The sequence below is a fragment of the Homalodisca vitripennis genome, chromosome 4, assembly GCF_021130785.1.
Source record: "Homalodisca vitripennis isolate AUS2020 chromosome 4, UT_GWSS_2.1, whole genome shotgun sequence".
Classification (NCBI taxonomy): Eukaryota; Metazoa; Arthropoda; class Insecta; order Hemiptera; family Cicadellidae; genus Homalodisca; species Homalodisca vitripennis.
Window position 1 is genome coordinate 149,243,643 of NC_060210.1, and position 12,227 is coordinate 149,255,869.

Sequence of the window (12,227 nt, forward strand, 5' to 3'; positions counted from 1 at the left end):
ATTTTACACGTATTTAATTGAACAAAATGTAAGTTTTCAAACATATTTGATAAAGAATAAAAGGGCCTTTGAAGTTATTTTTTAATATGAATTTTTCAAACGTTGAAATTACACTGCTGTAGAGGCTTACGAACGGAGATCAACTATCAATATTTTTTTGTAGATTTAGAACCTGCACAAACAACAAAGTTATTTTTTAAATTTGTGCAGAGAGCCACAACCACTTCTCCTGTCGAGTGGTGATTCTTTTTATGTATGATGTCAAGAATGCATGTAACAGCGAGGTGGATTAATATGTTGGATGCGTTGCGAAACACATTCCCTCGTATTTGTTGCGGCTCGTCGAAAATTATCTGATTTCTAGTGGTTGGTCTACGTCACAAACGACGGAATGCAGACGATTGATGTAACCTCTAGTACAGCTCAGGGCTTAATACTCAGCCCGGATCTCTAGAACATGTTTTATGACAGTCTCATGCGATCCGAGATGTCTGAGGAAACGTTCCTGTTAAATACGCCGATGACGTCGCAGCTCCCTTCGTTGCACGCAACGTTGAGCAGGCCTAACAGAATTTAAATCAAGTACTGTGTGTTGGTAACGCTTTGATGTCTGAGCACGGCCTCTCAGTAGCTTCCAGGAGGATTGTGATCGTGATTAACACAGAGAAGAGAATTGACACAATCGTCCTACTCCAAGTGGAAAGGGAGATGGTCCAAGCTAGATGGCACGGAGCACACTATCTTCCGCTGCCCGAGTTGGAAAAGGCCCCGCCTGGAGGCCACTTGTTCACTACTTTTTTGATGAACGCGATGTGCGGAAAGATGATGGATTGTAAGGGAAAAGGGGATTACATTACACAATTTTTACAGGGTGTCCTCCGATTAAAGAAGACTGATCTAGACCGAGAATCGGACTAGGACCAAGTGATCACTTGTGAATACAGAGTCCTTTAGGCCTAGCCTGGAGAAATGTGAAAAACAATCCTAGATTAGAAAGAGTAGTGGAGGTTTTTAGTGGTTAACCCGTGGGTTCCATCCCACCACTGAGAGGGGTTCTGCATTACAGGCTAACCATTGTGTGTATGCATACAGCATTTTTTCGCTTCTCCCTAAAAAACGTTTAGTTACTGTTTATAGCATTTAAGGACATATTGTAAATACAAATATTTTAGCATTAGATGTTTGACATTCCAGCGAATTAACCTTATTGGGATTAAATAGAAGATATTCTGATTTTTTAAGCATAGCTAGCGTTACAATACTGATTTTATAGTTGCAATTTATTTTAATTATATAGTAATTACCTCATTTTAATGAACGAAATTGAAAATTCTGAGTATTTTTATTAGTAACATAAAGTGTTTAATAGTTTTCTGTGACATATTTATAGTCGCTGGTTTCTCTGGTTGTTGGGGAATACCATGGAGAATAAAGGAATGCGGATACCGAACAACCACATTATATTTAAAAAATGGGAACACATTTTACAATTGGATGCAATATCTTTCTATTGACTGATGTATAATTAAAGATTAAAGCGAAATATTGTAGTTGATACTATTTAAATGTAACATTTCTTTCTTTATCGTTTGAAGTACTACACCATTAATTAAAGCGGAATACTTAGCTAATTGTACGTCTAATTAAATCCTCAACAAAAATTTTATTTCACAATAGGTTTCAAACATGGCTTGTAAATGAAAATTAATAATAAAAAATTATAATTAAATATAGTACTCAGGGCATGTTTTTTTTTAATAAGAAAGGCATATACTCAGTGGTCTGTTCCTGTTCTTGAACCAGTTGATCGTAGATTCAGATGATTCATTCGTATTCTAGAATAGGGTCGGGATTCGGGAATTGGGATTCAGGGATCAGAAACTGAAGATTCAGGATAGAAAATTGGTGAAGAACGGAATAATGTATTTTACAGTCAGTTGATTAGGTGACAGGTTACCACGGAAGTAATTTAATATTTTAATCTAATCTCACTGTGGTGCAATTTAATTGAAACAATTCAGATTTAATACATTAAGATTTCCAATCCTGTAAAATGTCAACTCCAGCCAGACGACGTCTTATGCGTGATTTTAAGAGGTAACTTACGTTTGAGCTATTCCTTTATATTATTTTACTAATGGAAGTGATGCCTTTTAAATAAATGTATTTTTTTTATTTATTACCATATCAATTTATTCACTTTGGTAACATCATAGAAGTTGGGTTCCATTTATTTCTTCTAATGTGACCTTAATAAGCCCATAAGTTTTGTATTAAGAAATTAAATTGTGTTAATTGTTGATCTTGTATCCGACATTTTGTAATTTTACTTGTATTATTTTCTATAGGCCTTGTTTAAATTAATTCATAATGGGCTATAGTGGTTCATGTTTAAAATAAATAAAATAACTGCAATTTTGGTCATTTTAGTTTTGCCTATTTTAATACAGAGGCCTATCCTTAAGCTATTTTTCTAAATCTCTAGCCATTGAACCCAATTATTCATCTTTTATGTTTACCAAAGTATATTATTTAAAATTAGGTATACCTTGTGTGTTTTGTCCTAGCCTATTAGAAAGAGCAAAGCTATGTAGCCTAATATTCTGGTGCAATTTTCTGTTCATGTTCCACATAGGCTAAATCCTTTTTTATTTAAGATGTTTTTATATGGATGGTTTATACTCTAGGCTAGTAAGTTCATACTAAGAAAACCCCAAATTATTTTGCTAATTGTAAATGTAATTTATTAATATGGGGTAGTTTTGTTAAAAATTGGCTGCAGCCACCAACACAATTGAATCATCGGTATTCATGACCATCTAAAAATATTAAAAACATCAGACTAAATAACGTACTTAGGTTTTCAAATAATAATATGATTCAATTGGTTTTAAATCTTAAAAATTAATATATTAATGATAAATAAAAAACACCTATCTATGCTTACTGTACTTATAAAATGTTACAAACAAAACAGTAACATTTACTCATTTCAAGGATAAATGTGTTTGACTCCTTGAGAAGCAAAGGATATACTTACTACATCGTTATTCTATTTGCCCCCATTAGTCAAATACCAAACACGGTTTTATTTTGAATTAATTTGGAGCAAAAGTGTCGAACTGAACAACGTTTTAGGCCTTTAAAATCATAGTATAGGCCTAGTGAAGCTATACTTTTATATGTAAAATAAATGTATTTGTTTCAGATTATATAAAACAAATAAACTTTATATAAACTATGTTTGATCAATGTAGTTACTTGCAATTACTTTAGCCAATCTAAAATGGTACTGAAGTCATCAAAACCAAACTAAAATAGTATACGATTTTCAATATATTCATAATAAAAAATTTAGAATGTTCAAAAAAATCTATTTTAGTTTGTTTTTTATACGTTGTGACTTTTCTTGCAGCGAAACACTTTGATATCTAGTTTTCATATCCTCACTACAAACTGGACTTTTTGAATTTAAAGTAGCTAAGCTTAGGTCATTATCTTGTAACCATTTAAAATATTGTTCATTCAATGTTTAAAAATACATTTTGAGATGTAATAACTGAACACTCACCACCATTTGTTTTGCTGGTATCACTAGCCTCACTATATAAATAAAATAAAAACAAATGGCAATGATTAATTATAAATATCTATTAGGTCAAATGTTGTATTCAATAGTTTATCAATTTTTATAATTTATAATCATAATTCGATTGTGTTGTTGGCTGCTTATTATACTGCAACCAAAAAATGTAACCCATTATTTAATTTACTGATTACCAACACTAAACCAATATTAAGCAGAAAAACGTTTAGTAGATGAAAAACCAGTAGGTTTATTAAAACTTAGCCTATCTTATAACATTACCTTAATTCTACTTAAGTGTGAAGTATTCACTAGTTTACCACCAGTACATATTATGCCTACAAACAATACTTACAATTTTTTCAGTTGGCAGGATGTACTTAGATAATTGTTATTCTTTCTGAATAGAGTCTGTACTCGGTCTTGAAAACCTAATTATGTAAGTTTGTAGTTACAAGAAGGCTATCTAGAGCACTTCTTTACGTATTCCTAATTTCAGAAATCCTGTATGATGATAGATTTTAACAGTTTGGAATGGTTTAGGGAGCAAGTTAGCAAATTACACAATCGTTCAAACTAAGAACATTGAATACACCTGTGTTGCATACCAAGCTTGGAATAGAATACATGCATAAACTCTTTCTGATTTGGTATACCTCCAAGTTAGGATCCAAGCATTGATTCAACCTAATAATTAATTAGACAGTTCTGTTCTAAGATTTGCTTTTACATTAAATTTAAGCTACTATTGTTTTTCATCATCCAAATATGTATTGTAGAAGGATATTTAACATACACATTGTGATGCAATATATTTAAGGTTAAGAAAAATAAGACAACCATTGAGATTAATTATTTGCTCTTTAAAGATACACATTTTGTATCAGGGAATTGTTATTGTTCATTGGAATTCCAAACATTGTTTGTCATATATTCATTTCCAGATAACTTAATTTTGTAACATAATACATTTTTGTGAAAGGTTTATATAAATTCTCACATGTGTAAATATTTACTTATATTGAAACACTGAATTTTAAATTTATCATGAATAAAAATTAATGGAATTGTGTTATTACTTGATTGACAATAGATGACTTTGTTAACCATTTAGTAAATATAATAGGTTCAGTCAGTAAAAGCTAAAAAACATGATGAAAACTAAGAATCAAAAATGCTATTGTACATAGTGTTAACATGCAAGGTAAATAAATACTGCAAAGCAGACAGTCCATGCATTCGTTAGAAATAATATTTAAATCACTCCGATTTTGGAATGATTTACTTTTTATTGGGCATGTAGGCCTAATGTAATTTGATTGATATTGAATCAACTATGTACTGGTGTAAACTCTGTTTTAAATCCATGATTTTGTATTTTTTTAAAGTTGGCCCAAGTGTCAAGTAGCAAGTAAACATTAAATCCCTGACTAAAAAATTGCTCCACTGGAGGTAAGCATGTTGGTGGAAAGGAAGAATTGGATTGCAGTGTAATAAGTGACCACCACTACAATGAGATCATTGATATTCATAATTATCTGAACTACTGAAACCAAAATATCGAACTGAATGATGTTATAGATATTTAAAATTACAGTATACCTCAGCTGTTTTATATTTAAAAAAGAAATTTAATGTTGAATAGTAGGTTATGTGTATTTAGAAAACATACAAACAAATACAGTGTAACATTTAGTTACTTTTTACTAATGCAGGATAAATGTGTCTGACAGCTTGTGACGTAAATACAAATGCACATCACCACTGTACTTGCGCCCATTCCTCAAATACCATACAAATTATTTTACTTTGTTTGAATTAGTTTGGAACAATATTGTTATTCAGTACAGTAAAAAGAGCTGGCAATAATTAATTGTAGATAACTTTAATTAAAATGATTCTGTATTCAGTAGTGTAGGTCTTTCTTATTGATAATTTGGTACCCACAATTCTATTGTGGTGGTGGTTGCTTACTACACTCCAGCCCAAGCATTTTTTAAAGAATGTACATTGAAATTTTTAAACTTCATCACAAATAAACTTAATTGTGACTATTTTTGTAAAAGACAAATTCTGTGGAAATCTTTTATTTATACTACAAAAAAGAATGGGAGTAAATAACAAAACAAAAATAACATGCTAGCCATAAAAGGATTATATGCAACTTGCTTTAAATTACGAGTTGAATAGTAGTGTAATTTCAGGCGGTAAGTTTTCTGGTAATATTATTTTCTGGTGAGTAAGTAACTGTGATTTATGTGATTGCTATTAAAGTATGATTTTTGTTTAGACTGCAAGAAGATCCCCCTACAGGTGTGAGTGGTGCTCCTACAGACAATAATATAATGATTTGGAATGCTGTTATTTTTGGGTAAGTCATGTATAATAGAGACTATTTCAATGTGCAGTATTTTAATATTTAAAGTTTTAATCCTAAGAATTGTAAAATTTTTATTTGGTTTTAGCCCCAGGAAAAATAGACTAATTTTGTTGTAATCGGTGTAGTAAAGTTACAAAATTATTAATTTAAATCATATAATATGAGATAAAAAAATCATGCAACAGCCTAATATGTTAAATAACAATACATTAATGTTTCATAACTAGATGTTTACTGTGTAATGTAACATAATTAAATTTTATATCAGCAGTAAAGAGATTATTATTATTACAAACCCAATAGGGCATTCTTAAAACCATGTTTTCATCCTTATGTCTGTATGATTTCATAATAGGCCTAGTACCTAGAGATGGGTACTTAGGTTCCTCTCAAGGTACTTAAGTTCCTCTCAGTTTAAGGAGAAACATAATTGATCTTGGTGTCAAAGAGCAGGCCACCTGTCAGTGTTATAACTCTTGATAGAAATGTCCCAATAAATTTGAAACTTAGTACTTAGGTTCCTCTCAGTTCAAGGAGAAATTTTATTGATTTTGGGGTCAAAGGGCAGTCCACCCACTCATCTGCCCATTCTTCTCTCTCTTTGGTAAATCTTTTGTTAAGTAATGTTGGGTCCTAAAATCCTATTGTGTAGTGGTTTATTAAATATTTGTTTAATACTGTCTTCTATGTTTTTAAATTACACGCAACTTCGATGACTAAGCACAGAAAACTGTGTTATTCCCAATAAGGAATTGATAAAGTTACTTAAGATTTAATTTTATATTACTAACACTTATTTATCATAGTTATTTATACTTTTTTTAACCGCTTGTAGTTTTTTAGCCATGCTATAACAATCAAACTAAATATATAATTCTTTATTTTAAATTGTCAATTCTTGATCTGGACATTTCTGACATTTGATTTCCTGACATTTGTATGTTGATGAGTGTAAATATAACCAATATTCTCCATAAAAAATATGGTATTTGAGAAAATACGTTGAAATTGCTGTAAAAAACATGTATACTCAACAAAAAGCTTGATCTATATTCTTATTTTTATCATAAATTTTAAATCCATAACCTTTGGTTAATGTACTACACCATTTTTACCATAAAACCATGGAGAAATAATTTGGTGTAAATTTACTATCACACACTTTGTACCGAGCCTAAAGAACTTGTGACATATTTTACTGAGTTTTGGTCGTCCATAAAGGGATTGACATTCTTTAGCAACATAAACCTACCTTAAGTTATATTCTTCTAACAAATAACAGGAAAGATTATTGAGCACCTTCATGTGTACTATATTGTTATATACTTATTAACGGTATTATAAAAAACATTGGTTTAAAGACTGAGCCTTTTGATACAAAGATAACAATCGGTATTGGTTAAGATTTAATATTAAGTTTGTGTATATCTTTTATATGGAACTCTACCTTATCATTCCAGATCATCCAACATGATCCTATGTCGGAAAAATTGGACGATCTAGGATATAATCTTAAGATCTGAAAAGTACTGATTGGAAATGCCTTTGGTCATAATCTTGAATATTACAAATGGTGTCAGATTTAGAATTTAAAAGTGACTATTCAATTTGAAGTAATTAAAGGAGAAAGAGATATAGTGTTTATAAATGGTCCTTTGCAGGTATTCTTCTAGCGAGTAGAAAGGATAATACCAAGTAGACGAAAGTCTTAACTACCAATCAAGCAAAGTATTCTCATTACATGTAAAACTATCACATGTTAAAATAAAATATTGTACTCAGTTTTTACAAATTTATTTACACTGTGATTTTCCCTATGCCGCTCATGACCAATTTAAACATTTTCACTAACATTCAGCCAAATCCATAGAGTGACATGCATCATCATCGAACTCAATGTTACCTATATAGAAATGAAGCATCATGCAAAGCTTAACCCATTGCGGATCACTGACGAGCTGCGTTCGTCACGCAGTGGCCGGGCCTAACGCGATGACGAGCTCAGGTCGCAAAAGCAGTCTGCTTTTATGTTTCCCTCCAAATAGTTCTATTAATGTCTGATAGATTGGGCGATCATCTTCACTTGTCAACTAAGAGTGTTTAACAACGGTCTTTTTTCAGAGTTTTCAAAAGTTTTATAAATATCCCACAGACCGCAGTTGTATGTCAAAGTTGAAAAATCACATGAGTTTACTCTCTGCTTTTTAGCGCTTCTGATTGGTTGTTTTCCTCAGCTGTTATTATCATAGTAACTAGTATCACATTTTATGGTATAATTTGCGTGTCATAATATGAGTTGATAGAAATGGAATACTTACGATCGTCTGAACTTAATTGATATTTATTACAATAGTTCATAAGTAATATATTGTATTCAATTATTTTATTTTTAAGAATATAGATGGAGATATTTTTATAAACCGGAATCCAGTTCAACGTTCGGCGGCCGCCGACCAAAAATTAATTCGTGCCTGCGCGCCGTAACACCACGATCTGCAATGGGTTAACATTTATAGATCAGTTCGTTCTTGAGATATCATGTAAACACAAGAGACAGAAATAAAATTTTCCAGTCCCTCAAATGATTAGGCTTTGTTAGCGTTCAGCTAATAATGGAATTGCCTTCCTATTATTTGTATGTTCTGTCAGAATCGTACTTTTGGCTTTATACAAGCCACACTCCGGCTAATACAGTTTATATCAAGACTTTGTTTATTTTTAAACTTTTATCTTGTTTTGAACTCTCGCCATTGTGTTAAGTGAGATTTATAAACAGTCTAATTATTAACAATATTGTATTATATACTACTTCAAGATTATCAAACAGAATTGATTAAGTCTTATGTATGAGAATTATCTTTATGTTAAACTAATTTGTAACAATTCGAAATTTCTAACAAGACTTTATTAAGTTTAAACAGTCAACAATACATTGCTAGCATTTTCTTGACTTCTGACATTGGTTAAATTTTATATATATGTTCTTTTCCAGACCTCATGATACTCCATTTGAAGATGGAACTTTTAAGTTAACCATCGAATTCACAGAGGAATATCCTAATAAACCACCAACTGTGAGATTTGTTTCCAAAATGTTTCATCCGAATGTGTATGCAGATGGAGGAATCTGTTTAGATATTTTGCAGAACAGATGGAGCCCTACATATGATGTTTCAGCAATATTAACTTCCATACAGGTATTTAATTTTTCCTCATTGTTCTGAAAATATTGTTTTCTTTGTACTGAAAGTTTTATCTGTCATTGGTTTCCATTATTTATTCTTAACAAAAGAAGCAACCCTTATAATTTTGTCTTTAAACACAACTTTAACACATTAATCAAGTCCAGCCTATGATACAGGTATACAGACATACCCCTGGTACCACACATTTTTTAATCATTTAGTATTATAATAGCAAAATGTAATTAATTGTCGAAAAACTATCTAAAACCTTAAACATAATGATGAAATTTCAGTGAGGAATACATTTTACAATCAATAACAAATATACAATACTGTGAGAACTTATTCATAAAAGCCATAGTCACTGTAAGATTCTTACAAGTCTAAATAAACATATTTTTAAGCTATAAGTAATATAACATTATTTGTGCTGAAGCTAATATTATTAAATAGTGAAATAATCAGCAAAAGAGTTATGTATGTATACATAGTTCAGTCAGTACTGGCTATTTATTATGTGCATGACATCACCATAACAATATAGGACGGAATCTGTGAACTTCTCAAATTTGGTGAATATTCATGTAAAAGCTGTAAGGGTATTATTGATCTTAACAATTGTAGGTATGAGACCTTTGAGTAAGCACTTGTTCCTACCTCACTCCTAATATCTGCTACCTAATTTATACACACACAAAAATCATGTGAAAGTTCTAATGGTTGGTTTCAGTGGGTTCCATCAGAATACAGCCTAGATGGGAAGCTAATAGAACTGGTTAACAGCTGCTTAGTAACGTTGACAGGTCTTTTAAATCAATGAGACATCTGAGGCCCAAATCAGTCTGATGCACCAGCTAACGTATTCATTAGGAGATTTAGTGAATCTCAAGTTTTGTGATAACACAACAATATTAGATGTCTTCAGTTTTATTATATATTTCTTGTTAGTTTTAATCAATTCAATTATGTAAACTCTAAACTGTATAATTTGTGTTTCAGTCTCTACTAAGTGATCCAAACCCTAATTCACCAGCCAACTCCATGGCAGCTCAGTTGTACAAAGAAAGTAGAAGAGAATATGAAAAGAGAGTGAAAGCATGTGTTGAGCAAAGTTTTGTGGATTGACATTTCTTACCTTAACACAACTTCAAAAAAAGTAATTGGAAGTAAAAACATTTTTAATGTGTAAAGTCGTTAATTTTTAACGTTACTTTTGCATTGATAGTGACACGATTGTACAACATTTTCTCTTTTTTTGTGTTACAAGTTTGTGTAGTATAAATGGTACCAGCAAATATTGCCAGTTTTATGAATGAAGTTTTTAAAACCTTGTCAAGTTTTACGTAAGTTTTTCATTTTTAATATTCTTAATAGAAGCTTTTATTTATTTATTCACATATCTCTAATAGTGAGTGTGAAGGCTAAATAAGCTGTGAAATACTGAAATGGATATAATTTTGTATGACATATTTATTTAATATTATATTTATAAGTTTGTGTCATGTCTTTATAAACAAGATCATAGTTTACAAGCATCCTTCCACCTTTATAAAGAATATTTATTTGGTTTATTATTAACACACATAATTGTAGTTAGTAGTGGTATATTTTACTGTGTAATCTAATTTGATTATTCTGTATCAAATTTGTTACGTGAACTGTTTCATTGTACATATTTCTTCTCGATAAGTGTAATATGCATAATAAACAATTTCCTCTGTTATTTAAACTGTTCGTGATTAATATTTTATATTGAAGATAAATGTACAAATAAGTTTTTTTTTAGTGCTCAATATGAAGATTATTATTTAGGATTATGATTGATCTTATGAATGTGTTGGTAATTTTTATTTCTTGCATAATAGTTTTAAAATAATTAAATCATGTTTGTAATTCACAGAATGTTTTCCAAAGAACAATTCTTAGCCACAAATCTCAGCACTCTCCTATATCTGTTATATTCTTAATTTGTGTCATCACACTAATGTAAGCTAGGATTACCATAGTTTGGACACAGTCATTGAAAATAAGGACAAGGAATATTAATTAGGCCTCTTGAATAAATATGATACAAATTATGAACAGTATTTATTTCACATGAAAACCGAAAATTATGACTTCAGTAATTGAAAGTCTTACTCTTTATATTCCTATGTGCAGCTATATCCCAGTTCTTACACAAAACAAGTAAATATGACATTATTCAAATTACTACCTGGAGACAATCAATTATCTGAATTGTTCTAGAAATCCGCTTTGAACAGTTCTAATGTAGTTACTCGATACAAAAATATTAAATGATAGTTACAGGTTTTTAGATATTTGAATTATAACTAACTCTTGAGGATAACACTGGTCAAAGTATCTGGTTATCACTTGTTGTGGTTATCATAATCTTTATCAATAATCGTGTCACTGTTGCATGAAAAGTGAGGTTATGTACTTAACCTTATAAGAATTTCTGGTGAAGCCATTTAGCACTCACACTGGAGGAAAAATTAAATATAGTCAAATCAGGGAGACCATTTTAAGAACTTGTATTGTTAAAAAAAGAGTAGAGTTACATTAAGACACTTTACTGCCTACAATTAATTATGAATCTCACAACTGGCTTTGTGGCTGTGAAAACCTAATAAAAGATAGTTTTAGCCTTGTGTGTTCTTTTCAAACACAAAACTTTATGTATACATGTTTCATTGGTTTTTCTTAATTTGATATCCTGAGCCAAATAAATGGAAATAGTGACACTTGTAATTGGTTATGAGACGCCATATGGTTACGGTTACTGACATTACCATCTTCCTAAAAAAAAGATAAAATTCAGTTCTGTCTACAGATTGGGTATCACAGTATCGATAAAATACTATAGCGTCAAAAGGACAATATAATACCCAGTAAGTGTGGCTCTTAGGGTTAGAATTGGGTTGTTGCAACTGGAACTGTATGTTAGCATCACTCCATAACTTGAATGGTTTTGGGACCACCACAATACAAAAGTAAATAGTTCCACTACTGTCATGACAATATGACCGTGTAACAAATATCTGCCATTGCAATAACCACTACATTATACATA

General features: G+C 30.8%; 1 protein-coding gene across 1 annotated transcript; it reads left to right on the forward strand.

Annotated features, from left to right (window-relative positions):
• The first annotated feature begins 1,827 nt into the window (after positions 1-1,827).
• On the forward strand, positions 1,828-11,801 carry LOC124360321 (ubiquitin-conjugating enzyme E2-17 kDa). Its single transcript, XM_046813837.1, has 4 exons — positions 1,828-2,097; positions 5,877-5,957; positions 8,959-9,163; positions 10,151-11,801. The coding sequence occupies exons 1-4, from the start codon at positions 2,054-2,056 to the stop codon at positions 10,274-10,276; spliced, it is 456 nt and encodes a 151-aa protein (XP_046669793.1). The 5' UTR covers positions 1,828-2,053; the 3' UTR covers positions 10,277-11,801.
• The last annotated feature ends 426 nt before the right edge of the window (positions 11,802-12,227 follow it).

What these genes read in the sequence shown, in the direction of transcription:
- LOC124360321 (XM_046813837.1), top strand. Translation starts at nt 2,054, where the DNA reads ATGTCAACTCCAGCCAGACGACGTCTTATGCGTGATTTTAAGAG. An exon ending in CTTATGCGTGATTTTAAGAG is followed by an intron (nt 2,098 to 5,876) that starts GTAACTTACGTT and finishes ATTTTTGTTTAG; the next exon opens with ACTGCAAGAAGATCCCCCTA. An exon ending in CAATATTAACTTCCATACAG is followed by an intron (nt 9,164 to 10,150) that starts GTATTTAATTTT and finishes TTTGTGTTTCAG; the next exon opens with TCTCTACTAAGTGATCCAAA.